Source organism: Ranitomeya imitator, chromosome 4 (assembly GCF_032444005.1).
Source record: "Ranitomeya imitator isolate aRanImi1 chromosome 4, aRanImi1.pri, whole genome shotgun sequence".
NCBI classification, from domain to species: domain Eukaryota; kingdom Metazoa; phylum Chordata; class Amphibia; order Anura; family Dendrobatidae; genus Ranitomeya; species Ranitomeya imitator.
This window is the reverse complement of record NC_091285.1, coordinates 55,083,178-55,104,406: the sequence shown is the minus strand read 5'-3', so window position 1 is coordinate 55,104,406 and position 21,229 is coordinate 55,083,178. Positions and strand designations below refer to the sequence as shown.

The window sequence follows — 21,229 nt, the reverse complement described above, 5'->3', positions numbered from 1 at the left end:
TAGCACAGAGTCAGACTGAGCGAGACGCTGGGATCGACGTCTCCGCTGAGCAGGTTCCACTGTGGCCGGAGAAGAATGGGAGATCGCAGCAGAGATGGCCCGAGATTCCCCCTGTGCAGAGGCAGGAACTCGACCCCTAACACTCGTAGTGTGGGATCACTGGTCTTCTGGGATTCAACATGGTGGGAAGAAGGAGGATCAGGGTGAGGATTAAGTGATTCAGGCTGTTGGCTGGTGAGACTGGACCGTGTGGAAGACAGTGTGGTGCTGGCAAGCATGCTGGAAGCATTATCTGCTGTCCAAGCGACCACCTGTTCACACTGGTGTGGCTTGCAAAGGAAGGTCCCTTGCTTCCCTCCAAAGTGGGACAGAAAGCTATGCATCATGGATGGGTGTGTTTCTTGTATTCCAGGAACAGGCATAGTCGCACCAACCCCATGTCCTCAACGTCTGCGTGCACCTTTCTTTATTAACCCCTCTGTGACCTTAGACGTACTATCCCGTCGAGGTGCCCTGGGCTTATCTGACCCTGGACGGGATAGTACGTCATAGCCGATCGGCCGCGCTCACGGGGGGAGCGCGGCCGATCGCGGCCGGGTGTCAGCTGCTTATCGCAGCTGACATCCGGCACTATGTGCCAGGAGCGGTCACGGACCGCCCCCGGCACATTAACCCCTGGCACACCGCGATCAAAGATGATCGCGATGTGCCGGCGGTGCAGGGAAGCACCGCGCAGGGAGGGGGCTCCCTGCGGGCTTCCCTGAGCCCCCCGCAGCAACGCGATGTGATCGCGTTGCTGCGAGGGTCTCCTCACCTCCCTCCCTGCTCGAGCCCCGGATCCAAGATGGCCGCGGATCCGGGTCCTGCAGGGAGGGAGGTGGCTTCACAGAGCCTGCTTAGAGCAGGCACTGTGAAGGCTGCAGCGCTGCATGTCAGATCAGTGATCTGACAGAGTGCTGTGCAAACTGTCAGATCACTGATCTGTGATGTCCCCCCCTGGGACAAAGTAAAAAAGTAAAAAAAAATTTTTCCAAATGTGTAAAAAAAATAAAAAAAAATATTCCAAAATAATGAAAAAAAAAAAAAATATTATTCCCATAAATACATTTCTTCATCTAAATAAAAAAAAAAAACCAATAAAAGTACACATATTTAGTATCGCCGCGTCCGTAACGACCCGACCTATAAAACTGTCCCACTAGTTAACCCCTGCAGTAAACACCGTAAGAAAAAAAAAAAAAAAACGAGGCAAAAAACAACGCTTTATTATCATACCGCCGAACAAAAAGTGGAATAACACGCGATCAAAAGGACAGATATAAATAACCATGGTACCGCTGAAAGCATCATATTGTCCCGCAAAAAAAGAGCCGCCATACAGCATCATCAGCAAAAAAATAAAAAAGTTATAGTCCTGAGAATAAAGCGATGCAAAAATAATTATTTTTTCTGTAAAATAGTTTTTATCGTATAAAAGCACCAAACCATAAAAAAATGATATAAATGAGGTATCGCTGTAATCGTACTGACCCGAAGAATAAAACTGATTTATCAATTTTACCAAACGCGGAACGGTATAAACGCCTCCCCCAATAGAAATTCATGAATAGCTGGCTTTTGGTCATTCTTCCTCACAAAAATCGGAATAAAAAGCGATAAAAAAATGTCACGTGCCCAAAAATGTTTTCAATAAAAACGTCAACTCGTCCCGCAAAAAACAAGACCTCACATGACTCTGTGGACCAAAATATGGAAAAATTATAGCTCTCAAAATGTGGTATTGCAAAAAATATTTTTTGCAATAAAAAGGGTCTTTCAGTGTGTGACGGCTGCCAATCATAAAAATCCGCTAAAAAACTCGCTATAAAAGTAAATCAAACCCCCCTTCATCACCCCCTTAGTTAGGGAAAAATAAAAAAAAATGTATTTATTTCCATTTTCCCATTAGGGCTAGGGTTAGGGCTAGGGTTAGGGCTAGGGCTAGGGTTAGGGCTAGGGTTAGGGCTAGGGTTAGGGCTAGGGCTAGGGTTAGGGCTAGGGTTAGGGCTAGGGTTAGGGTTAGGGCTAGGGTTAGGGCTAGGGTTAGGGTTAGGGCTAGGGTTAGGGCTAGGGTTAGGGCTAGGGTTAGGGTTAGGGCTAGGGTTAGGGCTAGGGTTAGGCTAGGGTTAGGGTTAGGGTTGGGGCTACAGTTAGGGTTGGGGCTAAAGTTAGGGTTAGGGTTTAGATTACATTTACAGTTGGGAATAGGGTTGGGATTAGGGTTAGGGGTGTGTCAGGGTTAAAGGTGTGGTTAGGGTTACCATTGGAATTAGGGTTAGGGGTGTGTTTAGATTAGGGTTTCAGTTATAATTGGGGGGTTTCCACTGTTTCGGCACATCAGGGGCTCTCCAAACACGACATGGCGTCCGATCTCAATTCCAGCCAATTCTGCGTTGAAAAAGTAAAACAGTGCTCCTTCCCTTCCGAGCTCTCCTGTGTGCCCAAACAGGGGTTTACCCCAACATATGGGGTATCAGCGTACTCAGGACAAATTGGACAACAACTTTTGTGGACCAATTTCTCCTGTTACCCTTGGGAAAATACAAAACTGGGGGCTAAAAAATAATTTTTGTGGGAAAACAAAAAGATTTTTTATTTTCACGGCTCTGCGTTATAAACTGTAGTGAAACACTTGGGGGTTCAAAGTTCTCACAACACATCTAGATAAGTTCATTGAGGGGTCTAGTTTCCAATATGGGGTCACTTGTGGGGGGTTTCTACTGTTTAGGTACATTAGGGGCTCTGCAAACGCAATGTGACGCCTGCAGACCAATCCATCTAAGTCTGCATTCCAAATGATGCTCCTTCCCTTCCGAGCCCTCCCATGCGCCCAAACGGTGGTTCCCCCCCACATATCGGGTATCGGCGTACTCAGGACAAATTGGACAACAACATTTAGGGTCCAATTTCTCCTGGTAACCTTGGAAAAATACAAAACTGGGGGCTAAAATATAATTTTTGTGGAAAAAAAAATATTTTTTATTTGCATGGCTCTGCGTTATAAACTGTAGTGAAATACTTGGGGGTTCAAAGCTCTCACAACACATCAAGATGAGTTCCTTAGGGGGTCTACTTTCCAAAATGGTGTCACTTGTGGGGGGTTTCTACTGTTTAGGTACATTAGGGGCTCTGCAAACTCAATGTGACGCCTGCAGACCATTCCATCTAAGTCTGCATTCCAAATGGCGCTCCTTCCCTTCCGAACCCTCCCATGCGCCCAAACGGTGGTTCCCCCCCACATATGGGGTATCAGCGTACTCAGGACAAATTGGACAACAACTTTTGGGGTCCAATTTCTCCTGTTACCCTAGGGAAAATACAAAACTGGGGGCTAAAAAATAATTTTTGTGGGAAAAAAATTTTGTTTTATTTTTATGGCTCTGCATTATAAACTTCTGTGAAGCCCTTGGTGGGTCAAAGTGCTCACCACACATCCAGATAAGTTCCTTAGGGGGTCTACTTTCCAAAATGGTGTCACTTGTGGGGGTTTCAATGTTTAGGCACATCAGTGGCTCTCCAAACGCAACATGGCGTCCCATCTCAATTCCTGTCAATTTTGCATTGAAAAGTCAAACGGCGCTCCTTCCCTTCCGAGCTCTCCCATGCGCCCAAACAGTGGTTTACTGCCACATATGGGGTATCAGCGTACTCGGGACAAATTGGACAACAACTTTTGAGGTCCAATTTCTTCTCTTACCCTTGGAAAAAAAAAAATTGGGGGCAAAAATATAATTTTTGTGAAAAAATATGATTTTTTATTTTTACGGTTCTGCATTATAAACTTCTGTGAAGCACTTGGTGGGTCAAAGTGCTCACCACACCTCTAGATAAGTTCCTTAGGGGGTCTACTTTCCAAAATGGTGTCACTTGTGGGGGGTTTCAATGTTTAGGCACATCAGTGGCTCTCCAAACGCAACATGGCGTCCCATCTCAATTTCTGTCAATTTTGCATTGAAAAGTCAAACTGCGCTCCTTCCCTTCCGAGCTCTCCCATGCGCCCAAACAGTGGTTTACTGCCACATATGGGGTATCAGCGTACTCAGGACAAATTGGACAACAACTTTTGAGGTCCAATTTCTTCTCTTACCCTTGGAAAAATAAAAAATTGGGGGCAAAAATATAATTTTTGTGAAAAAATATGATTTTTTATTTTTACGGTTCTGCATTATAAACTTCTGTGAAGCACTTGGTGGGTCAAAGTGCTCACCACACATCCAGATAAGTTCCTTAGGGGGTCTACTTTCCAAAATGGTGTCACTTGTGGGGGGTTTCAATGTTTAGGCACATCAGTGGCTCTCCAAACGCAACATGGCGTCCCATCTCAATTCCTGTCAATTTTGCATTGAAAAGTCAAATAGCGCTCCTTCCCTTCCGAGCTCTCCCATGCGCCCAAACAGTGGTTTACTGCCACATATGGGGTATCAGCGTACTCAGGACAAATTGGACAACAACTTTTTGGGTCCAATTTCTCCTGTTACCCTTGGTAAAATAAAACAAATTGGAGCTGAAGTAAATTTTTTGTGTAAAAAAGTTAAATGTTCATTTTTATTTAAACATTCCAAAAATTCCTATTAAACACCTGAAGGGTTAATAAACTTCTTGAATGTGGTTTTGAGCACCTTGAGGGGTGCAGTTTTTAGAATGGTGTCACACTTGGGCATTTTCTATCATATAGACCCCTCAAAATGACTTCAAATGAGACGTGGTCCCTAAAAAAAAATGGTGTTGTAAAAATGAGAAATTGCTGGTCAACTTTTAACCCTTATAACTCCCTAACAAAAAAAAAAATTGGTTCCAAAATTATGCTGATGTAAAGGAGACATGTGGGAAATGTTACTTATTAAGTATTTTGTGTGACATATCTCTGTGATTTAATTGCATAAAAATTCAAAGTTTGAAAATTGCGAAATTTTCAAAATTTTCGCCAAATTTCCGTTTTTTTCACAAATAAACGCAGGTACTATCAAAGAAGTTTTATCACTATCATGAAGTACAATATGTCACGAGAAAACAATGTCAGAATCACCAGGATCCGTTGAAGCGTTTCGGAGTTATAACCTCATAAAGGGACAGTGGTCAGAATTGTAAAAATTGGCCTGGTCATTAACGTGCAAACCACCCTTGGGGGTAAAGGGGTTAATTGAAAGTAAATTTTTTTATGAATCAAAAAAATTTGGTCAACTGTTCCAGGCCAAGAAGTTTTAAAAAATATTAAACCACCGTAATTTTGCACTTTTAATTTTTAAGTTTTTGTTTTAGTTTTATATATTATCGTAATGTAACACTAAGCAGTGCGTTAAAGTCTATGAATGATTAACTGAATCGACAACAATTTTAAAAATCTTTTTTGGCTTTTTATATACCACTGTAATGGAACATTAGGCACGTTAAGCTCTATGGATGACAATATAGTTAATTTTTTCAACACAAATAGAGAATGTGGTCATGTGCAGCAGCTGTATATTTAGCAACGGACCGCAAAGCATTAATCTCTGCCTATAGGCTGTATTCTTCCAATCTCCCTGCAATTGGAACTGTCCCCAGGCTAAATGCGGCATGTATCTGATACACACAGCAAAGCACAGGATTAACCCTTAGAGAGACTGTTAGTATGATGATTCAGCATCAGTACCAGTGTCAACAACAGAGGACTCTGATTAGCTATACTGTGCACACATAGGCCTGAATTACTGCTCTCTCCCTCCAATACAAACTGTCCCTGAGTTGTGCAATGGCGTCTGTGTGCCGAGCATGGTGGCACCTGTCTTTTTATAACCTCGAATGAGATAATATGGCCAGCCAATCACAGTAATGCCACTGAGATGGCTACGGCATTACAGTGACTGTCTGGCAAACTCTGCATGCTTATTAGCTGTGTAACAGGCGTCAAACAAGCGGCGTTGTGATTTAAGCTTCAAATCCAAGTACCAGCCAATACCAGCCAACTCTCGCCAAGAAGCAAGCACATCCGAGCACCCAGATACTCGAGTGATTTCCGAGTATCACCGAGCACGTTCGCTCATCTCTAATATTAACATAATTACTTCAAGTTCTATTTTTAGCAGTCTTCTCACTTCTGTTTCCAACTAATCATATAACATTAACAGGCTGTATTCCACTATTGTGATATTGTTATATTCTGTTTTATGCCCTGCTGATAATTGTAAAAAAAAATCCTACATGAAAATACTGACTCTAAGGGAATTATTGACCCATAAAAGGAACCTCCCACCTGAAAAAAATTGCTATTACCATGCATATATGGGGTTAATCTGCAGGTTAATAAGGTTACTAATCTGCTGAGAATACAGAATGGCGGCTGTTACCGCGTCCACGGCCCTGACTGACACTGGCTCTGCATTGTGGCCGGCTGTCGGTCAGGGCCAGGTGCGCGGTAACAGCTGACGCTCTGTATTATCAAAGCGGTGACTGAAAGCGCTCAGGTGCCGCCTTCGTCACAAAACCAGAATGCTGTTGGGGGAATAAAGTTAGTTTCCTCCACATAGCGGTCGGCTACATGCAGACGCCGGGCAGGCTAGTAACGCCATTTACCTGCAGATTAACCCCATATCTGCAGGTTGATAGCATTTTTTTCTGGTGACAGGTTTCCCTTTAATTGCCTCATGATTTCTATTAATGCCAAAGAGCAGTTTCCAAACTGCCTGCACTATAGACTGTCTTTAAAAGAAATCTGTTAGTAAGATTCACCCCCTCCCTCAAACTGCATATTTGGACGCTTTACACCTTTATATCAACATCCTTATAACCTTTTCATATGCAAATGAGACATTGAGTGCTCTGAGTGTAAAGGTACCTTCACACAGAGCAACTTTCCAACGATCACGACCAGCGATACGACCTGGCCGTGATCATTGGTAAGTCGTGTGGTCGCTCTAGAGCTGTCACACAGACAGCTCTCCAGCGACCAACGATGCCGAAGTCCCCGGGTAACCAGGGTAAACATCGGGTTACTAAGCGCAGGGCCGCGCTTAGTAACCCGATGTTTACCCTGGTTACCATTGTAAATGTAAAAAAAAAAAAAACAGTACATACTCACATTCTGGTGTCTGTCACGTCCCCGCCGTCAGCTTCCCGCCGGCCGTAAAGCACAGCACAGCGGTAACATCACCGCTGTGCTTTACGGCCGGCACTCACAGTCAGTGCGGGAAGCTGACAGCGGGGTACGTGACAGACACCGGAATGTGAGTATGTACCGTTTTTTTTTTTTTACTTTTACAATGGTAACCAGGGTAAATATCGGGTTACTAAGCGCGGCCCTGTGCTTAGTAACCTGATGTTTACCCTGGTTACAAGTGAACACATCGCTGGATTGGCGTCACACACGCCGATCCAGCGATGACAGCAGGTGATCCAGCGACGAAATAAAGTTCTGGCCTTCTAGCTCCGACCAGCGATGTCACAGCAGGATCCTGATTGCTGCTGCGTGTCAAACACAACGAGATCGCTATCCAGGACGCTGCAACGTCACGGATCGCTATCATTCTCGTTCAAAAGTTGCTCAGTGTGAAGGTACCTTAACAGAGAACTTGACGAGCATCTGCCCCCAAGCACCGCCCTCCTTAGCATAATTACTAGCTGTTCATCTGATTCCTGTGCCTGGCACCTGATATCACAGACAGTGTGCTATCAATCAAGCTGAAAAGGCTGCTGCTGGGTGAAAGAATAATGTAGCTCCTTAAAAGAGTTACCCCTTTTGGAAAATTTGGAGTTTGTTTTAAAAAAAAGTGCTTTACTCACTATCCTCATGTCCATGTCATGCCACTGCTCCAGGTGTCTGACACTGTCACATCGACAGCATGGCAGCCAATCATTGAGCTGAGTGGTACTCCCCTTGTTGAGCTCCTGAGCTCACTAATTAGCTGTCGCCATGACGTCAGCACTGCAGAAAATATCAGATCCCAGGAGCAGCAGAGACTCAGAGAGGACTTGTGGAGAGTGAGCAAATTGTGTTTTATTTATTTTGTAACAAAATGTGTCCGGGGAAAATTGATCTCCTGTTCCTACATAGAGATTAGAAGGATGCAGCTAGTCAGTTTTTAATCACGTGATGTCATAGACCTAATGGAAATGAGAAGAATTAGCTGAGTAGAAAGGCAAAATGAGCAATTGTAAGTAAGTATGCAGTGCTATATAATATGATGATTACAATATATTAAAAGGATAAACATTTTGTTGGTTGTGCTTCTTTAACCCCTTTCCTACCTTAGACATATCCATATGTCCCTGTGACCTGGTACTTATTGACCTGGGATGTATGGATACATCCATGCAATTTTGCATGCATAAATGCTGTGTGCGCATGATTGCCACTGGGTGTGAACAGATTCTGACAGCCAACACCCGACACTCATTGGTCGGAGAGGTCCCGCACCACTCCCGGCACTTTAACTCCTTAAATCCCTAAATGCTGTGATTGAACTCAGCAGGCAGAGAGAAGAAAGCCCCTCTGACCTTGAATTGGAGACATGGATCGTTGCTATGGTGACCTGATGTTGTCATGACAACATCTGGGTCACTATAGCTAGCAAAGTTGCTTGATTATGCTCAGAGCATGATGAAGCAAGTTTGGCGGTCAGTGCAGCTTTGGCAGCTTGCATAGCATAGGGATGCTCCTGCATCTCTATGCTACACAAGAGATCAGCCTGCAAAAAAATGAAAGTCCCACAGTGGGACAAAATAAAAAGGTAAAAAAACAAACAAAAAATAATACAAAATCAAAATATATTGTACCCATGAATAAATATTTTTATGAAAAAAATATAACAATAAAAGTACACATATTTGTTATCGTCGCATCTAGAACTACCCAACCTATAAAACTCTCTCACTAGTTACCCCTTTAGTGATCACCATAAAAAATAAATATAAAACAAGGCAAAAAACAATGCTTTATCATCATACCGCCGATCATAAAATGGAATAAAACGTGATAAAAACGATGAATATAAATAAACATGATACTGCTGAAAACGTCATCTTGTCCTGCAAAAAACAAGCCACCATACAGCAACATCAGCGAAAAAATAAAAAGTTATAGCACTTATAATAAAGCTATGCAAAAATAATTATTTTTTCTACAAAATAGTTTTTATTGTGTAAAGAGCCAAAACATTAAAAAACAATATAAATGTGGTATCACTGTAATCATACTGACCCGAAGAATTAAGCTGCCTTATCAATTTTACCACATGTGGAACGACATAAAAAAATAAAAAAAAAATTCCTGAATTGCTGGTGTTTGATCATTCTGTCTCTCTAAAATTAGAATAGAAAGTGATCAAAAAATGTCATGTATCTGAAAATAGCACCAATAAAAGCAACAAATCGTTCCACAAAAAACAAGCCCTCACATGATCAGCCGAAATATGGAAAAATGATAGCTCTCAAATTATGGTGATGCAAAAACTATTTTTTACAATAAAAAGCATCTTTTAGTGTGTGACAACAGCCAAACATAAAAAGCCGATATAAATCTGGTATTACTGTAATCGCACCAACCCAAAGAATAAAGGCACCATATCACTTAAACCACATGAGGAACGGTGTAAAAAAAGAAAATAAAACCAATTCTTCACATGCTGTTGAATTGTTCATTCTGCCTCCCAAAGATCGCAGTAAGGCTTGGAGCAAATTTATCCTGCGCTCTGCGCTAGCACCAGGGTTTCCATATAAATCTCTGTAATACGTGATTCAGATGGAACCCAAGTCGGAAGATTCCCTATAATGAGGCAGATTAAACTTTGTATGCCATAGCACCTGTGATCCGGCGGTGTCTGTCTTTTTAGAATTGCATAAAAGGGCAGTCGGCCACAGTTATGTGCACTTCTGAAAAGAAGGACACTGCTGAATAGAGGCCAGACAGACTCCTGAGTAACTCTGCTGCCTCATTATAATGAATGGATCCCTCGGGGGTTTCATCTGAGTGATGTCACTTGGAGATTTATATGGAAACCCTGATGTTAGTGCTCAGTGTAGTGCGCTGGATAAATGTGATCCTAAACATTATGTAAAATGTTCCTAACAAAAGCTTTAACTCAATCCACAAAATAAGCACGTCCCCACATGAGCATTTTCATCTCTTTCATGTTTATTACTCTTTGTTTCTTATGTATTCTTATTTAGCTCATTTGGATCTCTTGATTGCTTTATTGAATGTACATGCTTCCAAGATGAATTACCAAAGCCTCAAACAATGCCCAGAATCATGTTCTTGTTTGTCTTTTACTTTTTTGCAAGACCATTCATATTTTGCACTATGTGATCTATTTATTGCACTGGGCACTTTATTTATTTCATCTGTCCTATGTCCAGGACATAGAGGCTGAAACACAGAATTCTGGGATGTGTCACTTGTAAAAGTGAGTGCTGTTGTTTATTGACTGTGAAGCATTTATTACCAAACGATTAACATTGGTGGACTACACTTGTTCGGCAACGCCTTCTCCTGTGATAAGCACCTCACCGTTTATGGTTATTGTATACACAGAGCCTGGTGTGGGTGGGGGCAGCTTTCTCAGCTCTTTTTTTCTAAATCTAGGAGCTCTAAATGTGTCAGAATGGCAGCACCAAGTAAACTAAGTGATACATCGTTGGATTCAGCTTCTCATTGCCTACATTATGCTTCTGTCAGGTGAGGTAGCAAAAACCTCTGGACAGATTCCCTTTAAAGGGGTGGTCTAAGGCTATTTTATTTTAATTTTTTACTATGGATTTAGAAACTAACAGGCAGGTAGTTGCTAACACAGGCAACTACCTGCCTGCTCTATCCAGCGCTCGCTCCTGCTGACGATTCAACTGCTCCATGCCAAATGAGCCACTCTTCCTCTTCCAGGCTGCTCTGTTGACGGAGCATGACGACTGATGTCATGCTGATTGACAGCCAGTTACTCGCAGTTAGGCAATAGGGAGCAGGCGGTCAATCAGCATGACGTCGGCCGTCAAGTCTTGTCAACAGAGTGGAAAATAAGCTGCGGCTCTGTATTCCATGACAGAAGCTGCTGAATCACCGGCATGTGACCAATCTGTGCCGGCAGAGATCAGTGTTGGGCACAAAAGGTAGGGAGTTAGCAACTGCCTCCATATTAGTTCTTAGGCACATAGTGAAAACAGAAAATAGTCCTGGATAACTCCTTTTAAACTTTATTGTATGATGTGGCTATACTGTGTCTCAAAGAGTCTGGAGACACAAATATTCTTGCATGCCTCCTTATGGTGCTCTGTGCCACGCTTTATGTTCTTAGAAGCAATGACGCTAGGGAACAATACCCCTGTAATACAGAATCTGCTGGAGCGATGCTATAATTTATACTTTAATGTCACTGCAATTTTACAACTGCTCCTCGCCATATTTTCTCTAACTTGACATTTGTGAGTAGTCCGCCATTTTACTATTGGAGATGGAGTACTGTTGGTATTGAATTGTAAGTTTAATGCAACTCCATTGAGTTCTAAGGATAGTAATGTCATACTCTAAATTCTGTGCATGATTTTGTAGTTGAAAAACTGCAGTGCAGTCTTAAGACTTAATAGTATATAGCAAAAATTAACCATAAATATTCATGTGGCTTCTTTGTGAAAATTATCCATGAAATTTGCCTAAGATGAAGGAAACTGGTATAGCTGTCTCAGCATCTACATCAAGAACTAAATTAATTAAATAACTGCAATTTTCCTGAGGAAAAAAGATTGAAACAGATATCATTGTTTGCTGAATGAGGCTTTTTTCCCCTACAGAAAAAAAAATGTAAAAAAATAACTAGTATACGAACTACTAGGGCAATTCCAGTGTTGGTGATATCTTGGATCTTTGGGTGATTCCTATTTTGATAGCACAGTAATCACTTTAATGTCCCCATAGTAATCAGTTGTTGACTGCAGTGGTCACATGACACCATGCCCACAAACTAAAAAAAATAAGTAACTATTTCAGAATGTTTTTTAGCATCTGGAACATTTTATAATTACAAACTAGATTTAGTGAAACAAATTTACCTTTGTTTTAATAACATTATGGGTATTTAATGTAATTTGAAACATCTCTGACAACCCTTTCAAATCTAATTATTCTTTTCCCTTGAGTTTTCAATAATTTTTAAGAGTTTAGCTATCTCCTAGTTTTAATTATAAAATATTACGATTGACATTACAACTAGATATTGGCAGACAACTGGATGTTCAGGTCTGGCGGGTTCAGCTGAACAGTTACAAAAAGTTCTGGTTCGGTTACCAGAACAGTACCCAGTCCAGAACCCGACGTGGACCCCATTTACTTCCCGAACAGCCAGTGTTTGCCACGCTGTCATGTGCATGACAGTGCGGCAAACACTGCCTCTCATCGGCGGTAAAATCTCACAGCTGCAGGTACCATGCTGTCAAAAGACAGTGTGAGCGCGCAACTGTGATTCAAGGTGTAAAGTTTACGTCTGGTCACTGGTGTCAGCTGATGGAACTACTGCTCCCATCAGCCGTCGCCTGCTGCCGCTAATAACAGTGAGAGCAGGAGCCGCTGATGAAAGTATTCATCATCCGGCGCCCGCTCTGTACACAGATAATTTTAAAAAAATGGCTTGGGTTCTCCTGTAGTTTTGATAACCAGCCAGGCAAAACTCACAGCTGGGGGCTACAACCCTCAGCTGTCAGCAAGGCTGGTTATCAAAAATAGAGGGGCCTCCAATCCAATTTTTTTTTATTATTTAAAAAATAATTAAATAAAACGGCATGGGTTCCCCCCTCCATTTTTGACAACCAGCCAAGCTAAAGCAGACAGCTGGAGGCTGGTATTCTCAGGCTGGAAAGGAGTCATGGAGATTGGCCCCCCAGCCTAAAAATAGCAGCCCGCAGCCACACAGAAAAGGCACATCTATTAGATGTGCCAATTCTGGTGCTTTGCCTGGCTCTTCCCACTTGCCCTGTAGCGGTGGCAAGTGGAGTTCAAATTTGTGGGGTTGATGTAACTTTTGTATTGTCTGGTGACATCAAGCTTCCTCTGTGAAGATGCTATTTACATAACTCAAATAGTTGCCACTAGAGATGATCACATCAATTTGCAAGACCCTGGTCCAGTGACCTTGTCAAAGGTCCATGACCTCAGAAGGGAGCCCTGCAAACCGCCTGCTACCTGCTCTAATCTCTTCGGATTTGTAGGCCTGGCATGACATTATTTATTGGCTTGACAAAAATAGGAGGTAAGCAGGTAGAAGTCGGTTCACAGGGCTCTAATGCAGCTCCCATTCCCATAGTTCATGGTCGCTGGTCTAGGGTGACAACTAGCGGTATCTTCCCAGAGGATGTCATTTGACTGGTATGTTACATAATCACCTCTTATATCCAATCTCTTGAGATGAGATGATAAGTGTTTTAATATATGATATATTGATGCTTTGTTTATCCCTTCACCACTGCATTGAATAAGGTCTGTCGGAAAATTAACTTACAACCCTTTAGGAGCTTGAATAAGTTGCTCTTTCTTGTTGTCATTTTTTAAAACATAGAAAGACTGCTAACTAATAAAGATATAAAAAGACATTTTAAAATACTGACAATGCAAGTTATTTAGTGTTTTTAAGTGTTTCATGAAGTGATGTTTCCAATAGGTCGCAGTTAGAAAAAATAATAGTTTTAAATATACAATATCACCTTTACATTTATTCCTCGATAGTTTACATTGGATATTTAGATATATACAATATAAAATTAATTTGTGTTAATATTAAAGGGGTTTTAAAAAGACAAAAATTGGCTTTACTTTGCTCACCCTCCCAAGGTCCAACGTTGAGTCTCTTCAGTTGCTCTCAATGTCTGTTATTGTCTGCAATGTTAACGTCACGTTGACCGCACTGCAGCCAATCAGTGAACTCAATGGCTGTGCCCGAATAGACAGCATGAGCCACTCAGAACCACTGAGCTTTCTGATTGGCTGCAGCATTGTAAAAGTGACATAAGTTCTTCAGACAATAACACCCTGGAAGCAGTGCCGAAGACTCAGTGCTGGACCCAAGGACGTTTTCTAAACCAAACCGCCTGGAGACAGGGGTTTACTAAAGCAGGAAAACCTCTTTAAGGATAAAAAATGATATTATATTGGACAGATTTATTACAATTATCTATAAACATAAATAGTCAGTGTAGAGACATCATCATCACGATCAATTATCTATGATGACACCACTAGTCTATAACATAAATGTTTTACATTCGGAAAGTTCTGTGATACTTTTGCCATTAGTAGCAGCTCGGCACCATTCAAGCATCCAATAGCATGAACCAAAAATAAAGACAATCTCTTTAAAGTGACCCTTTGGGCAAAAGATGAAAATACAGCAATTGCTTGGAATCATCTCCAATGATTCTACATGGTCATAACCTTCTGGGGCATCTGCAAATATTTTTTAGCAGGCCACTCCTGCTTGCTTTTTTATTTATCGTTAGTGGTTTCCATAAAATGTCTGTGAATCTGTACAGGCAATGACTTATGGTAAAGTGTGTGTGTGCGTGCACCATAAGTCTTTTCCTATACTTGTTCATGGGTAGTTCATGACAAACTTGGAAGTGAGCTTCCAAGGGACAACATGGGTGAAATATGAGGCTCAGGTACATTATGTACTTGCTCTACAGCAGTGTTTCTCAACTCCAGTCCTCAAGACCTACGAACAGGTCATGTTTTCAGGATTTCCTTAGTACAGCATAGGTGATGGAATTAATGTTTTAGCAGGTGATGAAATTATCACCTGTGCAATACTAAGGAAATGCTGAAAACTTGACCTGTTGGTGGGTCTTGAGGACTGGAGTTGAGAAACACTGCTCTACGGGCAATGCGTGTATTTTCAACTTTTGAGTATAAGTCTAAAGGGGTTGGCCATTACTTTTTTTTGACCATCAATATCTGGACGGTGGGGGGTGTTAAACTTGGCACCCCCGCCGATCAGCGGTTACCGCTGCCAGCCAGAAGTTCTTTGATGCCATCTGAATATAGCAAGTCCGTCAAAACTTTAGTGGCCATGCCCAAGTGGGGTGGATCTGCAGTACCGAGGCATGACTACTATAGAAATGATGTATCTGCTGTGTTTCAGCAGCATTTGAGAACTTCCCGTAACAGCTGAATGGCAGGTGTTGCACTCTCATCGAGTACGTAGCCAACCTCTTTAAGGTACGGAAATCTTCAGTCATGAAGTTCTATATTTTAACTCTTGGATAAAACCATAAAATGTTTACCTCCACATTGTACAGGTTCATTTAAACAATTGACCGGTAAAATATACCTCATGCTCATATCCGTCATCCAACCTTCCATAGAAATATTTGCATCATGGTATTATTAATTATGAGCATAATAAGAAATATGTAAAACAGGATGAAAAAAACGATGTTCCACACACTCAATTGACACAAAGGAAATATGAAAATGCTTTATTATGAATGTAAGAAAATGTAAAGCACAAAAATGATTTTTGTATGACAAAATAAAGAAGAATTTCATGAATCATGATGTCTCTTACCCCATCGTATGGTCTTCAATAGATGCTTGTATATTAATCTGGACTCACTAAAAACTTTACAAACAAGTCTGGGTCTGTTAGAACAGACCGAAACACATGACAGTCTACTTCTGTACGCCTTGTTGATTACATTGTAATTATGGCATGTTTTTTTTTTTTGCTGGTGTGTATTCCTCAAAAGTCTCTTTCTTATCCAATACAGAACCAACTTTAATAAGGCACTTTAAAAAGTGCTGCATGTTTATAGATAGAAGGTAAAGACACAGCAGTCAGTTGTTTAACCAAGATCCAAAAACCCAACAAGGTCTGGTGGACTTTCATCCTTCTTAAGTTGCAAGAAGTTTGTTAAGTACAATATTCCAGATTGACAATCCGCATTGAAAAGTCTAATTCTAGATTTCATCTTGGCAAGTATCATTGTCCGTAAGGAACATATTTAGCAGTCAGGTTTGACACAAATGACTATGGGCTGTGAAAATATCATTGCCTGGAGAATCCCTGGGGCTGATCACATGTAATTGTATCTTAAATATTTATACTGGATGAACATATTTTATGTGCAGAAGCTATACAGCATAAAATCCCTAAACTATCGCTTTTGTAGGGCTCCAAATATCATATTATCCTACATTAATTTTGCAGCTAGATTGATTATTGTCTATCTACGGAGACTAAGTAGACTATACTTGATTTTAAATAATATAATTCTAGGATTTTCTATGTTCTCAAGAGATAAAATACATTTTGGCCTGTAAATTTAATATTTGCTTTACAAGACTCAATGTGAGTTCCTTACACTATAAAAATTCCTCCTTCCATATATTTCTGCTTAAATTTATCCTTGTAACCTCCATTAATATTCACTTTTAGAATTTTAGCAAAAGATTATTAGCATTACCCTTACTCAGATTGAACTTGTTCCTAAAATTACCTTAGTCTTTTATTCAGGCACTTTGATCCTAGAGCAGAATATCTGGAATGCATTCAGAGTTTTTTGCTTAGACCATATTTGACATCTTTATGTTATGCTGTACCCTTAACACCTATATCAAAACTATTAAGACATGGTATACATTCTGTATTCTCTCGTCTATTGTAAAAATTAACAGTAAAATGTCTATCAATTAATTTTAAACCTTTGCCCGTTTGGTAGTTGCTCATGTTAGGGTGTACTTGGCGTACCAAAGGTTCTAGTTAATTCCTAATGTCAAAGTAAAGACCTTGATGTCTATGAGTGCATTATTTTGTCATCCAAATTAAAGAATTTCTAAATTCAGTCATAGTGACCATAATTTATCATTAATCTGATTTATTAGTGGATTTCTCCTTCAATGTTAATGTAGTAATGTTTCCTTTCTTTCAAAAGGTGGAGACTATGGCTTAATGACCTGTGATGATAAAAATGGGCTGTAGATATGTTCACCACACTGCTCACAGATGCCATGAAAGATGAAATATAGAAAACTTAATGACATTCATCTTGTTTGACTTTGGTTTCAAGTAATGGCAAATACTGGGAGCTCACCTCATTGGAAGCAATGGAGAAGTTAGGATCTGGAACCAGTATTCCCGGGGAGGAGGAATTAGCAGTGACATGAGGTGGCCTCATAAACATAAACTCACTAATATCTGAGACTGGGGAGAAACATGTTCTGACCCTTCGATTTGATGGAATATTTCCAGCACAATCAACTCGGACACCTATTATGGTATTACAAAGGCTGGGGTGTAGTTGAAAAGTTCCGTGGAGCTTGGATCCTGCCACCATAGCTTTCTTTTGGTTTTGCCGACAACAGAGAGGAAAATTCTTGTTCTCACATTTGTGAATTTTAATTCCAAGGGCTGCCAAACCAATTAGTGAGATGACGGAAATCACAATTAAGCAGACAATAAGATACAAGGTGAGGCTAGAAATATTTCTTTTTTTTGAATGGTCTTTTACACCTTGTGAGACTTCTAGGTCCTTGTCTTCTAGGGTCATCATTACTGTTACTGAAGTTGATAAACACGGTTCTCCAGAATCTTTCACAAGTAGAAGGAGCTCATGTACATTAGGATCAACATCTTGAATTGCTCTTTTAGTTCTTATTTCACCAGTTCTCATAACAATGCTAAATAGAGTTGGATCTGTTGCTTCTAGTAAGTTGTAGGAAAGCCATGCGTTTCGTCCTGAATCATGGTCTACAGCAGATACTTTGCTTACCATAACGTTTGGCCCAGTGGAACGTGGAATCTTACACTGGGCAACAGAATTGGCTCCAATTACAGGAAACACAACTAATGGAGAGTTATCATTTTGATCTAGAACGAAAACATGTACAACAGTCTTATTTCTAAGAGGTGGAGAGCCTGCATCAGAAACTTCGATCTGGAACTGGAAGTAATTAATCCTTTCATAATCTAGAGGAAATTTAAGGTACACCTGTCCATTTTCTGAATTAATGTATATATGAGATGAACTAGCATAGTCCTCTTTAGGGTTCTGTAATATAGCATAAGAGAGGCGTGAATTCTGGTCCAAGTCCGGATCTGTAGCAGAAACAGTACAAAGTAACTCACCAGCTTTGTTGTTTTCTTCCACGAAGACTTCATAAACTGGTTCAACAAACTGAGGGGTGTTATCGTTCACATCAGAAACTGCAACTGATATAACTTTCACAGTGGAAAGAGGGGGGTTCCCCATATCCTTTGCAGTAATTGTGATTTGGTATTCAGAAACACTTTCACGGTCTAAGTTATCACTTGTAATCAAAGAAAACTGCTGCTCAAAATCCTCCCTTACGGTAAAGGGAAGATTTTTGTCTACTTGGCACTGTACCCTTCCATTATCACCATGATCTTTGTCTTTGATAGTGATTACAGCAACTACTGTCCCAGCTGGTGAGTCTTCTGGAACTGAACTAGAAAATGCACTTATAGTCATTTCAGGAGTATTGTCATTTACATCAATAATGTGGACAATTACACTGCAATGCTCTTCCATAATGGGGCTTCCTTTATCTCTAGCTTCAATATCAATTTCATAAACTGAAATCTCTTCAAAATCTAAATTTCCAAGTACTCGGATTTCACCAGTTTCTGAATTAAGCTGAAAAATATTGCTTAAGGCTTCCGAATTGTGGCTGCTAAAAAAGTATTCAATTTCTCCATTAGGCCCTTCATCTAAGTCTGTGGCATTAAGTTTTATGACTAGAGAGTTTTTGGGGGCATTTTCTTTCAGCTGGACATTATAAGAAGGTTGATCAAATGCTGGGTGATTATCATTGGCATCTAGGACAATAATTGTGATCTGCATGGTACTCGATCTACATGGTACCCCACCATCTTCTGCTTTGAGTACCAGATGGTGGACTGCTGTCTGTTCTCTATCTAGAGCCTTTTCCAGTACTAACTCTGGAAATTTGCTACCATCAGTGCGTTTTTTGACAATGAGAGCAAAATTTTCACTCGGGCTAAGATGGTATTCCTGCAAAGCATTAGAGCCTATATCTGGATCCTGTGCATTTGGAATTAAAAACCTAGCACCAGGAGAAGCCAACTCATTTATTTTTAAAGTCAGCTCTTCGCTCTGAAATCGAGGTGAATTATCATTTATATCTAATATCTCAACCTCGATCCTGTATACTTCTACTGGATTCTCTATAGCAAATTTTAGATTTAAAATACATGTAATACTCTGAGCACATAGCAGCTCCCTGTCTATTCTGTCATTCACCAATATGGCTCCATTGTTTACATTTATAGAGAAATATTGGGAATCGGAATCAGAAAGTACCTGGAGGTTAGCAGCTACTAGTTTTGCCACATCTGTTCCAAGATCCTTAGCGATATTCCCAACAATTTCACCCCTGTTCAGCTCCTCGGGGATAGAGTATCGGAACTGGGCATATGTAAGGGTTACAAGCAGCCACAAAGGAAAGAGATGCAGAATTCCTACTTGCAAAACACGGTAACCTGCTGGATGAATCATTGCAGAAAAGCCTTGTCTGAAAGCCGTCCCTTTTTCCTCTCAGCACATCTTGAATACAGAGCAGTTAATCCTTTGGAAAAAAAAAGAAGGATGCAGTCAAGGTTGTTTTGTAATTTCTTTTTCCATCAGACAGAGAGGCTAAGGTAAAAATCTAGCTGGCAACAGAAAGGAAACGAAGGAGGAGCAAGCACATAGCAGCCATTGAATTGCATGCAGCACTGCATTGGCTCCAGATATGTTTTAGTATATCCAATCACCGGCTGGAAAAATATTTTCTACGTATTAAAATAAGTTACCGACGTTCCAAGAAAGCAAATTCAAAATTAAATGTTAATTATTGCGAATGTCAAAAAATGCAAATCCTGCTGTGCCAAAAATAGGCAAAAATAGAAATTCACGTCAGAATGGATTGTAGTGTAACCCTTTGTATGCCCACACGAGGCACGCCTGTGCTGAAAGGGGCTTGTAATGCATGCGGCCAATACTGAATGGGAACATTCTTTAGATCTAGTATTGTCTTTTAAGCAGTATACAAGTAATATTTTTAAAAAAATAATAATTAAATAAATTGTACAGCTAGTGAAATAAGGCAGGAGCTGGGAACGAAATGTGATGGCTTTATAATTTATAATGTGTTTGGGAAACAGAAGAAAACATTACACCCACAACACAATCTGCCATTTTAATGTTCGGAGCTAATTAAAATAACATTGGAAGAACTTTCCAAGTATCAGCCCTGAAACAGACTATCTCGTAAATGACTAATACCAGCTCTTCACTTGCTGTTCACAGTTTGACGACACAGTGCACAAAGAGTCCACGAGACATATGGAACATTTCCATAAAAAAGCCCCCTATTCATCAATTTCACTGTATTTATCAACAAATTACATTACACTTTCGGCTCTTGCAGATTCTTAGTTGCATTAACAACTTTGGAAGGAGCCATCTTTCCGCATCTCTGCATATTACAATGAAAAAAGGTCTATATAAGATAAAAAAAGTCAATATAGCGGTAACATATTCCACAGTGCTGTTCAGAGAGTGACTTATATTACTGCAGAGCCTTCTTATCCAACCCAACAAGATTATATAGAGTTAATACTTAGCAACCAGTGACTTAGAATCCTAGAAATACTTGCCGTTTTAATCATGCATGAAACCTTGGGACTGCATATCCAGAAATAATAATCCAGAAAATAATTTAAAAAAAAATCCGGAGGACCACCCAACCATGCAGTTTGATGAGTATGGTCCTGGCATTGTTCTACGGGGCTTATTAAAGCCGGTACTTCTCTTCTCAAACAGCAACTGTTTCTCTAGAGTAGCTGTTCTTTGACAGTGTAAATGGCAAGAAAGAGGAGGGGAGGGATCCATCCATTCACTGCAAGAGGGGGAAAGAAACAAAAAGAATTGGTCACAATGCCTCTACCCTGCACCCATCAGTTAGGTGCAGACTGTCCGACAAAACAAGTGATCAGTGCACACTTCGAATGTTAAACACACATGTATACATGTATTACCCCCCTGTTTCCGCACATTTCTGTATAAATCTATTACAGATAAAAATGTGGACTTGTAGACACAGTGCTGATTCATGTTGTAAATAATTGCCTTCATATTCTTAAGAATACAACCATTGGCGGGCACAGACAGAAGTCCTTTGCAGTCCAATAGCTCATCATAATGCACAATTCCACCTGCT

General features: G+C 40.6%; 1 protein-coding gene across 2 annotated transcripts in view; it reads right to left on the bottom strand.

The window, feature by feature from the left end:
- Nucleotides 1–20,850, bottom strand: part of LOC138675457 (protocadherin gamma-C5-like) — a 100,364-nt gene extending 79,514 nt beyond the window's left edge. The window contains exons 1-2 of one of the 2 annotated variants that reach the window (XR_011320682.1): nucleotides 20,667–20,845; nucleotides 15,555–19,594 (exon numbers count right to left, since the gene is read on the bottom strand). Coding sequence is in view for 1 of the 2 variants with exons in the window: in XM_069763697.1 (XP_069619798.1) it covers nucleotides 17,080–19,524 (2,445 nt within the window). In the remaining variant the exon portion in view is untranslated. Of the gene's footprint in view, nucleotides 1–15,554; nucleotides 19,595–20,666 lie in introns of both variants that reach the window. The other variant, XM_069763697.1, reaches the window with a different exon arrangement.
- Nucleotides 20,851–21,229: the final 379 nt, after the last annotated feature.